This window comes from Oncorhynchus mykiss, chromosome 30, assembly GCF_057628025.1.
Source record: "Oncorhynchus mykiss isolate SJ-2025 chromosome 30, ASM5762802v1, whole genome shotgun sequence".
Lineage (NCBI taxonomy): Eukaryota > Metazoa > Chordata > Actinopteri > Salmoniformes > Salmonidae > Oncorhynchus > Oncorhynchus mykiss.
Window position 1 is genome coordinate 28,952,078 of NC_143051.1, and position 20,070 is coordinate 28,972,147.

General features: G+C 41.6%; 1 protein-coding gene across 1 annotated transcript; it reads right to left on the reverse strand.

Moving 5' to 3' along the window:
* Positions 1–507: 507 nt before the first annotated feature.
* On the reverse strand, positions 508–16,806 carry LOC110488224 (gonadotropin-releasing hormone II receptor-like). Its single transcript, XM_021560359.3, has 3 exons — positions 16,264–16,806; positions 4,656–4,857; positions 508–3,813 (listed from the first exon to the last, which is right to left on the reverse strand). The coding sequence occupies exons 1-3, from the start codon at positions 16,804–16,806 to the stop codon at positions 3,401–3,403; spliced, it is 1,158 nt and encodes a 385-aa protein (XP_021416034.3). The 3' UTR covers positions 508–3,400.
* Positions 16,807–20,070: the final 3,264 nt, after the last annotated feature.

Genomic DNA, 20,070 nt, shown 5'->3' on the forward strand with positions numbered 1-20,070 from the left:
AGCAAACATCTATAAAACCAGTTTTTTTTCTTTGTTATTATGGGGTATTGTATGTAGATTTATTTAAAATATATATTTAATCCATTTTAGAATAAGGCTGTAATCTAACAAAATGTGGAAAAGGTTAAGGGGTCTGAATACTTTTCGAAGGCACTGTATCTTGCACTTACTATTAAAACCACATTATTGTTGTGTTTGTTTTGTTTGTAGTCTGGCCCGATAAAGATCTGTAACATGTCATTATAGTGACGTTTACAGACAACAGTCAATGGCACTAACGAAGAGGCAGTGGACAACGGAGGTCACAAAGACAAAGAAACTGTGAAATTCAACACTGACACTAAATAAATGTTGGATTTGGGTGTCAGGAAAATCTTGGATAAACTCTTCCAGTCAAAGGACATTAACACTTTCAGTTGCACCATGCTGGAGAACATCCAGATGTCAAGAGCGCTGTGTGCTACCGTTACCGACAGAAAATCAAGGACACATAATAGAGGAAGGTGGTTTCAGAGTACCTTTACTGGCATTTCATCATGAAGAATCAAGCAGCCATCGCTAAGTTTGAAGATGAATTAATCGGAGGCGTTGGAGAAGCACCCAGAGCTATTATGTGGCACAATGTGTTTCATCGACATCAAACAGACTGTTGAGATTATCGAGACGCTCTTGGTCAAGAGGTTGTCGACGATGGAAGCAACAGGAAGCTTGGGGAAATTTCCAGTCCAATCTCGAGGGTTCAGGAGAAGAGTTGACACTAGAAGAGGTGGTGTTTTTTACGACTGGACTTAACTGCATCCCTCCTTCAGGGATACAGTCACAGCTCTGCATAGAGTTCAGTGATGACCGTCTATCCACTGCTAGTATAATATGTGGGAATGTACTCAGATTACCCAACGGAAGGTTTCCAAAAGAATATGGCGTTTGTCCTGGACCCTTTCAATAAGTACTTGAGATAGCACTTAGTAGTTGTTTGCCATATTTTTGTCAACAAACCCTTTTCCCGTGACAAACAAAAAAGGGGGAAAAATAAGACAACCTGATCCAAACAGCGGAATTTGTCCATGTGGGTTTTCGTGCTGTAACAATCACAATACATACTGGACCAATAACATTATGTGGAACATTTTAGCCATGCATGGAATGATTACAAGAGTTGAACACATCCGGTGTGTAAACAGAGATGATTAGGCTGAGTACAACACAAGACGTAGAGAAAACACAAATCTCTGTATATGAATTTGTTCCTTATTAAACACTGACCCCGTTGCCTACTCACTGGCATTTGTTTTTCTGGGTCCATCTTATAACGTCACTGGCTCCATAGAGACCTACATTGTAATTGCCTTCCCTTTGACTTAAGAAGTTTTCAGAAACAGTTCAACTGAGCCTACCGCTGCATCACAAAAAAACAATCTGTCTTGATACAGTAGGATTTGTTTAAGACATACAGAAGCCTGTGGACATTCTTACTCAGGAATCAGTTGTAATGAGTGTTTTGGTTCTTGCTGAGACATCAACAATGCCCAGTTAGTTCATCTTGTAGTAATTCCCGTGGGATGATCCAGAGGATAGAAATTCAAAAGAGGTCCCAAGGTTCTGTCCTCCCTGGCCAAAGACCCAAAGTATGTGGTCCAAATATTTGATGTTCAATATGATCCTCCTTGGGTACATAAGAGTTGTTTGGTTAGTGTCAGAAGCGAAGCAGTTCTCTAGGAAGTCTATACTGTTCTGTGGATATATCTAAACTCTTAGAAAAAAGGGTTCCAAAAGGGTTCTACGGCTGTCCTTTCTATGAATGTACTGCAACCAGGGTCTTCACTGAAATCCCAAAGTACAAAGTCATTAATTGAAGAACTGCACTCTTAATCCAAGGTACTAGTTAACTAGATATTCCCCTAGAGACTGGTTTAAAGGAAGTGTTTGAGTGTTCTGTCTAAGGAGGTCTTTACATTCATAGTGGAACTGCCAGGACCCACTCAATAATACAGGTAATGTTCTAGAATCCATTCTTCCATTACCAAGCTTTATGAAGCTGTATGTGACACAGGAAATAGTCAAAGGGACAGTTTTCCAGATCCAGATTAAGCCAAAACCTAGACTAAAAAGCTATTTCAATGGAGTCTCAATTGACCACGTGTTTGGTTATGTAGTCTTAGGACTCTATTTAGTCTGTATCGCTGAAGCGTATCACTGAAGCGTTACAGATTGCGCAATAGAAATTTAAAGGTGATTTCCGACATATGCACTGTTTACCGTGAATGCAGTCTTTGCCTTTAAATTTCAATTACGCTGTAAAGCTGAACTTCAGCGATACAGATTGAATAGAGCCCTTAATTTGGGTCTGGGAAACGGACACTAAAGAGATCAGGGAGTAAAAGAATCTGCATCCCACACACTGTAAACCAGCCAATTTAACCAAGCGTTATTCTGTGAGTTGAGTGGCATCTGATCTAATGTGTTAAAGTGTGTTTACTCAACACTCTCTGCTCGAAGTTAGCTGAATTTGAAAAAGCTTGTTGAGTAAACTTACAAATTCATGTTTGCTCAAAACAAATCAAAACCACACCAACATATTCATATTTCCCAGCATGCTCTCTTGCAGGTTGAATTTCAGAATGGTTTGTTTCAATACTTGTGTTTTTGCATGTACTTTGATTGGTTCATCTTATGCTACACAAACATAAATAACATAAATGTTTCTAAACTAATCTAATCTGTTAGTAGTTGGACTTATTGCACCTGTTTCTGAGATGTCTGTTCTAGTTTATATGATTTAGATAGTCTCAATAATCAACATTCCTTACCCCGGCAGTCATTCTGAATGGAAGTTGTGGGTTATTAAAACTTCCAATTGTTGGATATCCTCACTCTGGCTCGATTCCAACAGGAATTACACACCACTTTGCAAGCCAGCATAATGTGACATGCAGGCTTGATGTGACCTATAAACTAACAGTTTCAGGCCATTGTGTTAGGGTTTATACAATATATTATCATAAATAGTTACATTTTAAAGATGACATATTCACTTAGACATTCACTTGGGGATAGCTACAGTACTGAAAACCATTGAATACATCAACCATGTCTCTGTCGCTAACAAATACAGTCATGGGTGGTAAATACAATTCACTCAAAAGGCAAGGCACTCAGGGAAATATGCAAATAAGGTTAAATACATTTTCTAGTTAAATTGTATGTTTACTCAACCTAAAATTCAAAGTCGAGTGAACATACAATTCAACTTGAGAATGTATGTTACTTCAGCTACTGTATACTGTATGCCCAAATGTTGAGCAAACTCACAATCATATTGCAGCTGGTTGGTTTACAATTGTATGTTAAATCAACATATGTATTTTTTTACACTGCAGTTGAACAAGAGGCCCACGGATATCTACCCGAGGTTTCCACTAGGCTGGTCGCCACTGGGATTGTCAGACTCTGCCTCTCTGCTTGCCCTGCCCCTCTGACACGCCAGGCGGTCCAAGGACCTCGGGGAGATGTTCTGCGATCGGCAGCAGCAGGCGACCACATCAGCCAGGTCGGCCCGGAAGGAGGGCGTGTAGAAGCCGTAGATCACTGGGTCGCAACATGTGTTGAGGTTGCCGAAGACGAAAAGGGCGTGGTGGACGTACTCGGGTGTCTCCTGGAGCATGGCTGGCTGGAACCAGTACCAGATGCCTAGGAGGTAGTATGGCGTCCAGCAAATCACGAAGGACGCCACAATCACAATGGTCATCTTCAGGGTCTTCATTCGCGCCTTGGGGATCATGTCAGCACCACTTCGCCTCAGGCACGGCTCCCCACCTGAAGTGATAACAGATACACACAGTATGTGAGGAGATATGGAATGGTACTATGTAAGTTGAAGATGTTGATGATAACAAGAGCTCTGGGTTTTCCTGACCATGTAACCTGATCAGGACCTGACTATGGCTGATTGATTCATGTATTAGATGTACAAAAAGTGAGATTATAAAACTGAGTGTACAAAACATTAGGAACACCTGCTCTTTCCATGACATAGACTGACCAGGTGAAAGCTATGATCCCTTATTTGTATCACTAAATCCAATCCAATCAGTGTAGATGAAGGGGAGGAGACAGATTAAAGAAGGATTTTTTAAGCTTTGAGATAATTGAGACATGGATTGTGTATGTGTGCCATTCAGAGGGTGACTGGGCAAGAAAAAATATTGAAGTGCCTTTGAACAGGTTGCCAGGTGCACTGGTTTTAGTGTGTCAAGAACTGTAAAGCACACAGTTTCCTGTGTGTATGAAGAATGGTCCACCACCCAAACGACATACAGCAAACTTGACACAACTGTGGGAAGCATTGGAGCCAACATGTGCCAGCGTCCCTGTGGAACGCTTTCGACACGTTGTAGAATCCATACCCCGAGGAATTGAGGGCAAAAGGGGGTGCAACTCAATATTAGGAAGGTGCTCCGTGTATAAAGGTACAAAAAAATAAGAGATTTTCTTGGTCAGATCATGTGGAAAGTAACAACTTTGGGCTCTAAATATGACAATCAAGTATGTGTTGTTGAAACGTCCAATAGTCAAATATATCACGAAAGCAAAGAATGCAGTGTGCATAGTCTCGTCACCTTTTACACTAACACACACACACACAAACAGACACACACCTTTGCCCTTGTGCATCTGACGGCTGATCTCGATGAGGATGCGGGTGTAGCAGAAGCTCATTACTAACAGGGGGAACACATAAAGCGTGACAAAGTGGAACATGTTGTAGACCGTCTCTTGCCAGCGATGGTGGAAGCTTCCATGCGTCACACACTGAGTGAATTCCACTCCCTCGGCTTTGATTGCCCGAAAAATGAACAGCTATGAGAGAAAGAAAGACAAACGGGTCGTGAGAAATCATGATAAAGGTCTATTAATCAATCAATACAAAATGTATTTCAAGCCCCCTTGACAGCAACAGGTCTTTAAAGTCAACCTGAACTATTGACCAGCAAAGCGCATACAAGGCACAGTGACAAGGAAAAGCTCCCTAGAGGGAAGAAACTGTAGAGACGAATGAGACTCTGGGTTCGATTCAATCCGTATCACAGAAGTTCAGCGCTATAGTGTGATTGAGGTTTAAAGGCAATGTTCCTTGATCCTTGGAGACTGCATTCACAGTAAACAATGCATAATCCGGCTCAATCAGAAATGTCCTTTAAATTCCAATTGCGCTATAGTACTGAACTTCCGCTATACGGATTGAGCCCTCAGAGGGTGGGGCCCATTCTCTGGCTGTACATTCATGTAGCGCCCATCAGAAATAAAATACCACGTTAACTTGGTCTCCTGGTGTGGTAAATTGATCGCTCAGTTATGAGGGCAATGATGCATTAAGAAGTACAGAATTACTATACATACACATGTTAATGGGGTGAATAAAAGTATAATAACATAGGACAGACATTTTTACGCACTCAGCAGCCTTTGAATGGCCTATTAAGAAATCTAGAGCAAAATCTATCTATTCTAATCTGTTAGAAGGATGATTCCTTTCAAAACAATTTATGGACCAGAGGTGATATGACATAGAAGTGATACATCTCTATCATTTTTTGATCTCTATCGTTTTTAAATTGCCTTGTTATAGCGTATCAGGAATCTGTAATATAATACAGTATAATACAGTTGTCTTGTACAGTACTGAACAAGCACAGATCGCCAGTCATGTTCATGACTTTTGACACAGGTTGCGTGTCTCTCCCATTTTGGGGTGTTTTACCTGTTTATTGGAAATGCTTATGTTTATAAATATAACAAGTTAGGTATTAAGTATATATTTTTGTTAGCTATTTTGGTATAATGTTTCTGCATCTGTATATTTTGTAAATTCAACCTCTGGATCCAGTCTCCTCCATTACCTGTACGGTAAATAAATACCACCGATTTTTACATCTGATCTACTGACTGTCTCGACTGTTGCTGCTCCACACCAACTAAACAGGCTGCCAGCTCCTCTATTTTAACACTGAGCACAAGTGTGATAGCCCATGGGTGCTTTTGTGAATGTTTAGGCCAATACTTTGTTACTCTTGAGGCTGGAAACAAATTCATTATCTTCACTCCAGTTATGGTCCATAGATCGGGTTCCTATTGCTCTCACATCTTACCCTGGTCCTGCATTCCTATCTGGAATGGAGGAAATTAACTTTCAATCCGTTTAGGTTTCAAATAGTTTAAAAATACATATTTTAATTAGCATAACATTGTTTTCTTCCCTTTGCTGTATTATTATTTCCTGTTAAGGCAAATTCTTGCACTTTCTCAGTATTTCATGCAATTCATGACAGACTGTCATACACACCGCTTCTTGCTCGCTGTTTTCCACTTCCTCCATCACCAGCACTCAATATCAATTAAATGCACAAGGACGCACACAAATCAATGTTAATCAGCGTATTTTCTTTGGCTTTGTCAGCTACAGTGCTTTCAGAAAGTATTCATACTCCTTGACGAATTACACATTTTGTTGTGTTACAGCCTCAATTTCAAAATGGATAAAATAAATAAAAATCGCACCCATCTACACACAATACAACATAATGAAAAAGTGAAAACATGTTTGTTTGATTTATTTTATTTATTTATTGAAACTTAAATACAGAAGTATCTAATTTACATAAGTATTCACACCCCTGTCAATACTTTGTAGAAGCACCTTCGCCAGTGATTACAGCTGTGAGTCTTTCTGGGTAAGTCTCTAAAGAGCTTTCCACACTTGGATTGAGCAACATTTGCCCATTATTCTTTTCAAAATTCTTCAAGCTCTGTCAAATTCGTTGTTGATTATTGCTAGACAACAATTTTCAGGTATTGCTGTCACACCCTGATCTGTTTCACCTGTCTTTGTGCTCGTCTCCACCTCCCTCCAGGTGTCGCCCATCTTCCTCATTATCCCCAGTGTATTTATACTGGTGTTCTCTGTTTGTCTGTTGCCAGTTCGTCTTGTCTTGTCAGGTCTTACCAGCATGTTTTCCTGTCTCTCTGCTGTCTCAAGTTCTGTTTCCCTGGTTCTGGCCATTCTGCCTGCCCTGACCCCGAGCCTGCCTGCTGTTCTGTACCTTATTGACTCTGCCCTAGATTACGGACCTCTGCTTGCCTTTGACCTGTCTTTTTTAAATGTAACCTTTATTTAACTAGGCAAATCAGTTAAGAACAAATTCTTCTTTACAATGAAGACCCACGAAAAGGCAAAAGGCCTCCTGCGAGGACGGGCTTGGGATAATAAAAAAATATATACAATATAAATATAGGACAAAACACACATCACAACAAGAGAGACACAACACTACATAAAGAGAGACCTAAGACAACATAACAAGGCAGCAAAACATGACAACACAGCATGGTAGCAACACAACATGACAACAACATGGTAGCAACACAACATGGTACTAGCACAAAAACATGGTACAAACATTATTGGGCAAAGTCAACAGCACAAAGGTTAAGAAGGTGGAGGCAACCATATATCATACAAAGCAGCCACAACTGTCAGTAAGAATGTCCATGACTGAGACTTTGAATGAAGAGATTGAGATAAAACTGTCCAGTTTGAGTGTTTGTTGCAGCTCGTTCCAGTCGCTAGTTGCAGCGAACTGAAAAGAGGAGCGACCCAGGGATGTGTGTGCTTTGGGGTCCTTTAACAGAATGTGACTGGCAGAATGGGTGTTGTATGTGGAGAATGAGGGCTGCAGTAGATATCTCAGATAGGGAGGAGTGAGGTCTAAGAGGGTTTTATAAATAAGCATCAACCAGTGGGTCTTGCAACGGGTATACAGAGATGACCAGTTTACGGAGAAGTATAGAGTGCAGTGATGTGTTCTATAAAGAGCATTGATGGCCGAATGGTAATGAACATCTAGCTGCTCGAGAGCACCCTTACCTGCCAATCTATACATTTTCTCTCAGTAATCTAGAATGGGTAGGATGGTCATCTGAATCAGGGTTAGTTTGGCAGCTGGGGTGAAAGAGGAGTGATTACGATAGAGGAAACCCAGTCTTTTGCCTGCCCCCTGTTTGGGTCAATAAACATCTGTGACTCTAGCTGTCTGCATCTTGGCCTTATCCTGAGTTCTGTTACTTGCCATAGATTTTCAAGTAGATTTAAGTCAAAACTGTAACTCCCTTTATTTTTTATCCTAAAAAAACTCCCCAGTCTAAAGATTACAAGCATAACCATAACATGATGCCGTCACCACTATGCTTGAAAATATGGAAAGTGGACTCAGTAATGTGTGTTTGGGGCAAATCCAATACAACACATTGTATTCAGGACAAAAAGTTAATTGTTTTGCCTATTTTTTTGAAGTATTACTTTAATGCCTTGTTGCAAACAAGATGCATGTTTTTGAATATTTGTATTCTGTACAGGCTTCCTTCCTTCTTCTCACTTTGTCTGTTAGGTTAGTATTGTGAAGAAACTACAGTGTTGTTGAGCCATTCTCAGTTTTCTCCTACCACAGCCATTAAACTCTGCAACTGTTTTAAAGTCACCATTGGCCTCATTGTGAAATCCCTGAGTGGTTTCCTTCCTCTCTGGCAACTGAGTTAGGAAGGACTCCTGTATCTTTGTAGTGACTGGGTGTATTGACACACCATCCAAAGTGTAAGTAATAACTTCACCATGCTCAAAGGGAAGGGATATTCAATGTCTGCTTCTTTTTTTTTTACCCATCTACCAATAGGTGCCCTTCTTTGCGAGGCAATGGCAAATCTCCCTGGTCTTTGTGGTTGAACCTGTGTTTGAAATTCACTTCTCGACTGAGGAACCTTGCAGATAATTGTATGTGTGGGGTACAGAGATTAAGTAATTCAAAAATCATGTTAAACACTATTATTGCAACTTATTATGTGACTTGTTAAGCACATTTTTACTCCTGGACTTATTTTGGCTTGCCATAACAAAGGGGTTGAATACTCATTGACACAAGACATTTCAGCTTTTCACTTGTAAACATTTTGAAAAACATAATTTCGCTTTGACATTATGGGGTGTCATGACGTGGCCCTCTTTGGGTATAGCATGCCTTCCCCCCCTCTCTCTCGCCTACACCCAGGCTGCTGTTATCTCAGGTCGTAAATTCCTGGAGGAGACTCTCTTCCTCATGGCCAGACATAGAGAGAGAGAATAAAGTTTTCACATGAGAACAAAGGAACCTCTTCTCCAGCATAGAACTTGAGAAATGAGCAATGTACATGTTTTGGAAAAGGTGTACACGGTCGGGGAAGAATCCAGCTACGACCGGTCCATTTCGTTTAATGTTTGTGAAACTCATGAGAGACAATACAGCCACATTACCATAACCCTGTGTATACAAGAGTCTCAGTTATGAGGCTTGCATCTAATTGTTGTATAAAATGAATGAGTAAAGATTAAACTATTTGTGAACTTATGTAATGTGATTTTAAACTGTTTAATGAAAGGGAACCCAATTCCCTTTAAAGTTAACTAAGTCATTGGCCCGCCCCATGAGCACAGACATTGATCTGGCGTCATGGGACAGCCCCTTTCTACTGTTACGAATATAACCCCCACCAGGAGGAATTCCCTTCAGACCATGCTTCTCTCAATTATGAGAGGGCTAAGGTTTGAGTAGATTGCTGAAATCTTAACCATACCACGTGGTTAAACTCTGAGACCATTGATACCGACAGAATAAGAACAAATCTTTGATACTAATTACTAGTCTGCAGCTAGGAATTATGTACCTGTGAACGCGAAGGCCGACAACCGGCGAAACATCTATTCTATAACAACATCGCTGAATGTTACTCTGAACTATCCAATCTAACCATGGCAGAGAGAGGGAGGGCGGACAAACTCTCCAACAGAAACTAACTTTCCAACAGAGATCACGACGACACACTGAGCGTGAATATATATATTTATTGCAATTATTCCCGAATGAGTGAGCGTTCATGTGCAAAGGATTAGCATTTCAATTGTTATAATTATCAACTTTGTAGTATCTTATCTTTCGTGCACTTCTCAGTCCCTTTGTCTAACAAGCCGCCATGCCGGTTTAGCCCACTAGGGCACATTCTCCTATCATTTCCTTGTAACCATATCTACTTGTTTGTTTGTGTGTGTGCATTTCTGTGATTATTTAGTTAGTTAATAAATAAATGATTGAGACAATTGATGTATTAATGACTCATAGTGAAGACTGGGTTTGTGCAGATAACCAACAATTTACAACGTTTGGAATGAGACTAACGTGAGGTAAAGAATAATTCATTAATTAGAAGACTAATTGATCAGGTATTAAAATATCTGAAAGTTATATTAGGAAAATTATAACTTTGTAATTGTGTATTTTCCTTGGTTCCCCGACTTCCTAGTTAATTACACCTACCTGATTAGTTAATCACGTAATAATAATTACAGAGAATTGATTTGATAAACTAAACAGTCTTCAGTTTAATGATGCCAAAGACACGACAGGGGTATTGTATGTAGGCCAGTGAATTTTTTTTATATTTAATCCATTTAAAATTCAAGGGGTGTGAATAGTTTCTGAAGGCACTGTTTGCAGACATAACTCTCGGACACTCGTATCTCCTATAATTACACAAATGCAAATGGCATGGGGAACCAGGAGATAATAGCTTCCCTTCCCTTGTAACATCTTCCATCAAAATGTTCTCATATCTAAAGCTATCGTAGCAGACAAAAGTTGAGAAAATATCATGATGACTTATGAATGTAAAAAGTTTCTGGTTGTAGAAAAGGCAGCAGTATTACACCTAGGTAAAGATGTTTCTTTCTGGAAAATACAACTATTACAAATAGTATACCATGACATTACAGAAGATGTCAGAAAAACGTCACTGCAACCAGTTTTGCCTGCTGGGAGAGCTTCACTTCGCTATTCTATTTTTGGCAGTGTTTTTGATGAGGACCTTGGAGGGTACCCTTTGCCATCGTTCTGCTGTACTGAAGTGCTAATAAAAACTGCTTTCAGTCACCTCCCACTGGGCACAAACATAATTAAATGTATACTAAAGAAACATAAACGCAAAATATAAAGTGTTCGTTTTATTTTTCATGAGCTGAAATAAAAGACCACAGAAATGTTCTATATGCAGAAAAGGTTTATTTCTCAAAAATGTTGTGCCAAAATTTGTTTACATCCCTGTTAGTGAGCATTTCTCCTTACCAAGATAATCCATCCCACTGACAGGTATGGCATATCAAGTAGCAGATTAAACAGTCAAATCTTTGAAATTGTTGCATGTTGCATTTTTATTTTTGTTCAGTGTACATTTGGTAAAGTCAACCAACATGAATTCATCAAAAACTCACCATGTCATTGGATTTAGGTTCAAAGTCGGGTGAAGAAAAATACTAAATTCCCTTAAATTTATGACTTTTCTTTCAGTTTTCCACGTTGATTCAATGTCATCCCATACAGTAGATTGAGTTTGTTGAAATGATGTGAAAACAATGTTGATTCAACCAGGTTTTGTGCTGAATGAATTGAACCACTGACCAACTCCACCAATCCTTGAAAATCATTGGTCAATTGGTAAGCATAAACATGGAAACGCTCAATATGAGATGGCTTCTGTCTGCACATAATATCTGCACCATGATTATCATCATTTAAAGTGTGTGTATGTGTGCGTGCCTGCGTACATAGTAAATGAGATGGATTCAATAATCCATTTATTTCTCTTCACAGTCACCAGTGCTGTGTTCAGTCACCAGAAGATGGGTTGACTTAATTGCTTAACCAGGAACATGTATTTCCCATAGAATGGCCATCCATGTCAAGTGTATATGTGTGGTTGGTAAAGGGGCCATATTGATCTCTCCACAACTCACCACCCACCCTACCTTTCAATGAGCTAACATCTCTCTCCCTTGTCCACTGTCGACTGACTCCCCCGCCTTGTGTTTCTCCCTCCCTCCTACAGCCGAAGTTCTGTGTTGTTCCCTTCTTCCTATTCATTTGGAACAACAGCCACTGACTAGCATCTCCAAGGTTGTGTCCACTGACAACCAGAAATGTCATCTCTCCGAGGCGCTGACATTAAGGGGATTGGATTTGTGGTAAACTCTCTCTCTGTGACAGTAACAAAAGAGTGAACACTCAGAAATCTAGCCATGCGGGGAGGGAAAGCAATTTTCTCTCAGTGCAGTGCAATGGGGCCTTCAACGCTGAACTCAAATCAAAAGTACTGTACTTTTGGTCACAAATTGATCTGTGAGCATGGGATGAAATCTACTCCCTCATTTCTCAATTCAAATTCAAAATCAGTGCGTATTGGCATGAAATACATGTACAGTGCCTTGCGAAAGTATTCGGCCCCCTTGAACTTTGCGACCTTTTGCCACATTTCAGGCTTCAAACATAAAGATATAAAACTGTATTTTTTTGTGAAGAATCAACAACAAGTGGGACACAATCATGAAGTGGAACGACATTTATTGGATATTTAAAACTTTTTTAACAAATCAAAAACTGAAAAATTGGGCGTGCAAAATTATTCAGCCCCCTTAAGTTAATACTTTGTAGCGCCACCTTTTGCTGCGATTACAGCTGTAAGTCGCTTGGGGTATGTCTCTATCAGTTTTGCACATCGAGAGACTGACATTTTTTCCCATTCCTCCTTGCAAAACAGCTCGAGCTCAGTGAGGTTGGATGGAGAGCATTTGTGAACAGCAGTTTTCAGTTCTTTCCACAGATTCTCGATTGGATTCAGGTCTGGACTTTGACTTGGCCATTCTAACACCTGGATATGTTTATTTTTTAACCATTCCATTGTAGATTTTGCTTTATGTTTTGGATCATTGTCTTGTTGGAAGACAAATCTCCGTCCCAGTCTCAGGTCTTTTGCAGACTCCATCAGGTTTTCTTCCAGAATGGTCCTGTATTTGGCTCCATCCATCTTCCCATCAATTTTAACCATCTTCCCTGTCCCTGCTGAAGAAAAGCAGGCCCAAACCATGATGCTGCCACCACCATGTTTGACAGTGGGGATGGTGTGTTCAGCTGTGTTGCTTTTACGCCAAACATAACGTTTTGCATTGTTGCCAAAAAGTTCAATTTTGGTTTCATCTGACCAGAGCACCTTCTTCCACATGTTTGGTGTGTCTCCCAGGTGGCTTGTGGCAAACTTTAAACGACACTTTTTATGGATATCTTTAAGAAATGGCTTTCTTCTTGCCACTGTTCCATAAAGGCCAGATTTGTGCAATATACGACTGATTGTTGTCCTATGGACAGAGTCTCCCACCTCAGCTGTAGATCTCTGCAGTTCATCCAGAGTGATCATTGGCCTCTTGGCTGCATCTCTGATCAGTCTTCTCCTTGTATGAGCTGAAAGTTTAGAGGGACGGCCAGGTCTTGGTAGATTTGCAGTGGTCTGATACTCCTTCCATTTCAATATTATCGCTTGCACAGTGCTCCTTGGGATGTTTAAAGCTTGGGAAATCTTTTTGTATCCAAATCCGGCTTTAAACTTCTTCACAACAGTATCTCGGACCTGCCTGGTGTGTTCCTTGTTCTTCATGATGCTCTCTGCGCTTTTAACGGACCTCTGAGACTATCACAGTGCAGGTGCATTTATACGGAGACTTGATTACACACAGGTGGATTGTATTTATCATCATTAGTCATTTAGGTCAACACTTCATGATTGTCCCACTTGTTGTTGATTCTTCACAAAAAAATACAGTTTTATATCTTTATGTTTGAAGCCTGAAATGTGGCAAAAGGTCGCAAAGTTCAAGGGGCCGAATACTTTCGCAAGGCACTGTAAATAGGAGGAAATTGAGAAAATCCACATGCTTTCTTTATAAAGACCAATTGACAATACATATGAATGAATATATACAGTGCGTTATTAAGTATTCAGACCCCTTGACTTTTTCCACATTTTGTTTTTACAGCCTTATTCTAAAGTTCATTAAATAAATTCAAATCATAATCAATCTACACCGAATACCCCATAATGACAAAGTGAAAACTGTTTTTTTTCTTCATAAAAATCTGAAATAACTTATTTACAAAAGTATTCAGACCCTTTTGCTATGAGACTTGAAATTGAGATCAGGTGCATCCTGTTTCCATTGATCATCCTTGAGATGTTTCAACAACTTGATTGGAGTCCACCTGTAGTAAATTCAATTGATTGGACATGATTTGGAATGGCACACACCTGTCTATATAAGGTCCCACAGTTGACAGTGCATGTCAGAGCAAAAACCAAGCCATGAGGTCAAAGGAATTGTCTGTGGAGAGCCGAGACAGGATTGTGTCGATACACAGATCTGGGGAAAGGTACCAAAACAATTCTGCAGCATTGAAGGTCCCCAAGAACACAGTGGCCTCCATCACTCTTAAATTAAAGTAGTTTAGAACCATCAAAACTCATCCTAGAGCTTGACCGCCCGGCCAAACTGAGCAATCGGGGTAGAAGGGCCTTGGTCAAGGAGGTGACCAAGAACCCGATGGTCACTCAGACAGAGATCCAGAGATCCTCTGTGGAGATGGGAGTACCTTCCAGAAGGTCAACCATCTCTGCAGCACTCCACCAATCAGGCCTTTATGGTATAGTGGCCAGACGGAAGCCACTCAGTAAAAGGCACATGACAGCCTGCTTGGAGTTTGCTAAAAGGCACCTAAAGACTCAAGATTCTCTGGTCTGATGAAACCAAGATTCAACTCTTTGGCAAGAATGCCAAGTGTCACGTCTGGAGGCAACCTGGCACTATCCCTAATGTGTAGTATGGTGGTGGCAACATCATGCTGTGGCAGGGACTGGGAGACTAGTCAGGATCGAGGGAAAGATGAACGGAGCAAAGTACAGCGAGATCCTTCATGAAAACCTGCTCCAGAGCGCTCAGGACCTCAGACTGGGCTGAAGGTTCAACTTCCAACAGGACAATGACCCTAAAGACACAGCCAAGACAATGCAGGAGTGGCTTCGGAACAAGTCTACCATGGTCCTTGAGTGGCCCTGCCAGAGCCCGAACTTGAACCCGATCTAACGTCACTGGAGAGACCTCAAATAGCTGTGCAGCGATGCTCCCCATCCAATCCAACAGAGCTTGAGAGGATCTGCAGAAAAGAATGGGAGAAACTCCCCAAGTATAGGTGTGCCAAGCTTGTAGCGTTATACCCAAGAAGACTTAAGGCTGTAATAGCCGATTAAAGGGTCTGAATACTTTTAATTTTTATACATTTGCACTTGTTTTGCTTTGTCATTATGGGGTATTGTGTGTAGATTGATGAGTGGACAAAACAATTTCATACATTTTAGAATAAGGGTGTAACATAGAAAATGTGGTAAAAGTCAAGGGGTCTGAATGCTTTCCGCATGCACTGCATATACAGTGAAAGCAATCTCTCTCTCTCTCTCCCTGCCTTATCTGTCTCCCTACCTGTCAGGGTGGGTAAAGGCTTATATCATTCACAGCACTACTGTTTGGATTGGGGTGGGACTATAATCAATATGCAGCTGACCTCCTCAGCCAATTTGATCATTTTATTTGACCAGAGAAACACTTTGTAACCAAGCTGACGACTGCTTCAGCTGCTTCCTCTTCTAAGCCATTCTATTCACATTATTACAGCCAACAATCAAGAGCTGGTGTGTTTGTCCTATAGAATTACAGTTGACTACACCAACCTTAAAAATTATCTTTTTTTTTGCTGAGAGATCATTTCCTCACAATGCACCACACACCTACCCATAGGACTTCATTTGATTGGCAGATCACTGACTGTATGCTCTATTGTGTGAGGAAGACAGTGACCAACTTATGATCGATTGCAGCCCTGCTATCTTACTAGCCCGGAATCCAAACTGAATAGCTCTCCATTTCACTATTGCTCCTATACACTGATTCAGTCTGGACCTGTTCCAGTAGAAGGACACTTTGATCAGCTAGAAAGTAGTCCTCTAAGAAACTATGGTTTAGTTTAAGACCCACGTGGAAAAATGTTGTCGATCAAAATATTCGTAAATGGTGATCCAGTCATGGACTGCATTGTTATGCATAACCATTACAAACATAGGCACAAATGACTAATTGAATGTGGGCGCAAAATGATTCAGTGAAGTCAAACCATAGTGAAATGGAGTGATATTCAATGTGGATAACAGCCTAGTAAGATAGTGGATCAGCCATCAATACAAGGCTTACTAATTTACTATTCATGTTGTTATGCTGTAGTCTGAGAATGATGTAGATGCTACCGTATGTACACCCACCTGTGGGGAGGCCAGGAGCAGGCTGAGGACCCAGGCAACGAGCAGCATCCTCTTGTTCCTTCGCCCAGCGTCCAGCGTGTCCAACGGGTGCAGGATAGCATGGTGGCGGTCCAGGCTGACCACCACCAGGATGAAGGCAGACGAGTGCATGGCAAACAGTTTGAGGAAGCACAGCAGCTTGCACATGGTATCACCGGCATACCACTGTACGGTGACGTTCCACACCGCGTCCAGCGGCATTACCACGAACGTCATCACCAGGTCTGCAGACGCCAGGCTGGCAATGAGTGGCCGGAGATGGGCGGCCAGGCGGCGCCCGCGGCCCCGTGCCACGCTGATCAGCACGGAGAGGTTGGAGAAGGCAGCGAACACGAAGAGGACCATGGTGGCGGCCACGCGGACGCGGGCAGCGGCGGTGAAGGTGGGTGCCTCCCAGTCCGTGAATGACGGAGGGAGGGAGGAGTTGAAGGAGGAGTTCTCTGGCGGGAACATTGGAGTCGCCGACCAAAGTGTCAAGTTTCCCAACATCCTGTCATCCGACATCCTGGAAGTAAGAAAATAATTAAGTCATTTTCCTCCCCATCTTCATCATTCTTATCCTCATCATAATAGTTTTCATTTGTAATTAAATCACTGTAGAAAGTGATTCACTTGACTTGACTTGGTTTATCTGACTGGGACATATTTCAATATGTTGGCTGGGTGAGGAAATAAATAATTCAGTATAATATGACTATTTGGGGCATTTACTGTTGAACCAACATCTCTGTAAATGTGCCAGATTTCGCCAGCTGGCTAATTTTCAACGGCTGTAAGTGAAAACAGAAATTAATGTAACAAGGACAACATTCTCTTGGCGCCAATAATGAATTTAGGATGATTTATATAAGTGTACAGGCACACAGCCACCCTACTGCCTAAGTGCAGATTCAGCCTCCTAAAGCTCATATACGGATTGGCAGCTGATATACGGTTTGGCAGCTGATATACAGTTTGGCAGCTGATATACGGTTTGGCAGTGTATTCCTTTGCAGCTGCAAAGGAAACTAATGATGGGTCTGGTATTTTGACCTCAGTAATATTCCTTAACATAAAGCTTTATAGCTTTTATATTAATCTTTATAGCTAAGGCAATATTCTAGTAACGATAACAGACACAAAACAAATAGTGGGTCAGTTAAGTTTGTCATCAGTAATGTTCCATAAAAACACCCATCTTAATTTCTGAATAATGCAGGTTCAAAAAGTCATATGACACGCATCTAATTTATTAGGTACACCCATCTAGTACCAGGTCAGACCTTGCTTTTGCATCCAGAACAGATTGATTTTTGTTGTAGGCATGGATTCTGCAAGGTGTGGCGTTCAAACGTTGCTCAACTGGTATCAAGGGACTTAACATGCCAGGAAAACATTCCCCACACCATTACACCACTGCCACCAGTATGTACTGTGACAACAGGCAGGATGGGGCCATGGACTCATGCTGCTTAAGCCAAATCCTGACTCTGCCATCAGCATGACGCAACAGGAACCGGGATTTTTCGAACCAGGCAATGTTTTTCCACACCTCAATTGTCCAGTGTTGGTGATGGCATGCCCATTGGAGCCTCTTCTTGTTTTTAGCTGATAGGAGTGGAACCTGTTGTAGTCGTCTGCTGCAATAGCCCATCCAAGGACCGACGAGTTGTGTGTTCCAAGATGCAGTTCTGCATCTTCTTATTGTCGCCCCGTTAGCTTGCATGATTCTTAATATTCTCATTCGACCTCTCTCATCAACGTGCTGTTTTCACCCACAGGACTGCCACTGACTGGATGATTTTTGTTTGTTGCAACATTCTCGTTAAACCCTAGACACTGTTGTGTGTGAAAAGCCCAGGAGGCCAGCCGTTTCCAAGAAACTGGAACCGACGATCATACCAATCTCGAAGTTGCTTAGGTCACCTGTTTTCCCCATTCTAACGTTCAACTGAACAGTAACTGAATGCCTCAATGTCTGTCCGCCTGCTTTATATAGCAAGCCACGGCCACGTGATTTACTGTCTGTAGGAATGAACCACTTTCTTGAACGGTGTGGTGTACAGTTTATATATACACTTAGTGGGCAGTTTATGTGGTACACCACACCGTTCAAGAAAGTGGTTCATTCCTACAGACAGGAAATCACGTGGCCGTGGCTTGCTATATAAAGCAGGCGGACAGACATCGAGGCATTCAGTTACTGAGGCATATACAGTTTACACTGAGTGTACAAAACATTATGGACACCTGGTCTTTCCATGACATAGACTGACCAGGGGAATCCAAGTAAAAGCTATGATCCCTTATTGATGTCACTTGTTAAATCCACTTCAATCAGTGTAGATGAAGGGGAGGAGACAGGTTAAAGAAGGATTTTTAAGCCTTGAGACAATTGAGACATGGATTGTGTATTGTTCATCCATTCAGAGGGGGAATGGGCAAGAAAAAACATTTAAGTGCCTTTGAGTGGGGTATGGTAGTAGATGTCAGGTGCAACGGTTTGCAACGCTGCTTATTTTTTCAAGCTCATCAGTTTCCCACGTGCATCAAAAATGAACAGGACATCCAGCCAACTTGACACAACTGTGGGAAGCATTGGAGTCAACATGGGCCAGCATCCCTGTGGAACGCTTCCGACACCTTGTAGAGTCCGTGCCCTGACGAATTGAAGCTGTTCTGAGGGTGAAAGGGGATGTAACACAATATTACGAAGGTGTACTTAATGCTTTGTACACTTAACCCCATAATGACTAAGCAAAAACAGGTTATTAGAATTTTGGGCATATACAGTATTCAGACCCTTTACCTAGTACTTTTTTTCTGAAGCACCTTTGGCAGTGATTACAGTCTCAAGTCTTCTTGGGATGACGCTACAAGCTTGGCACACCTTTTTTGGGGGAGTTTCTCCAATTCTTCTCTGCAGATCCTCTCAAGCTCTGTCAGGTTGGATGTGGAGCCTCGCTGCACAGCTATTTTGAGGTCTCTCCAGAGATGTTCGATCGGGTTCAAGTCCGGGCTCTGGCTTGTCCTGAAGCCATTCCTGCGTTGTATTGGCTGTGTGCTTAGAATCATTGTCCTGTTGGAGGAAGGTGAACCTCCACCCCAGTCTGAGGTCCTGAGCACTATGGAGCAGGTTTTAATCAAGGATTTCTCTGTACACTGCTCCGTTCATCTTTCCCTCAATCCTGACTAGTCTCCCAGTCCCTGCTGTTGAAAAACATCCCCACAGCATGATGCCACCACCATCATGCTACACTGTAAGTATGTTGCCAGGTTTCCTCCAGACATGACGCTTGGCATTCAGGCCAACAAGTTGAAACTTGGATTCGTCAGACCAGAGAATCTTGTTTCTCATGGTCTGAGAGTCCTTTGGCTTCTGTCTGGCCACTATAAAGGCCTGATTGGTGGAGTGCTGCAGAGATGGTTGTCCTTCTGAAAGATTCTCCCATCTCCACAGAGGAACTCTGGAGCTCTGTCAGAGTGACCATACGGTTATTGGTCACCTCACTGATCAAGGCCCTTCTCAGGGGGATTGCTCAGTTTGGATGGGCGGCCAGCTCTAGGATGAGTCTTGGTGGTTGCAAACTTCCTCCATTTAAGAATAATGGAGGGGGACCTTCAATGCTACAGACATTTTTCGGTACCCTTCCCCAAATCGGTGCCTCGACACAATCCTGTTTCTGAGCTATATGGATAATTCCTTCGACCACATGGCTTGGTTTTTGCTGTGGGACCTTATATAGACAGATGTGTCCCTTTCCAAATCATGTTTAATCAATTGCCTTT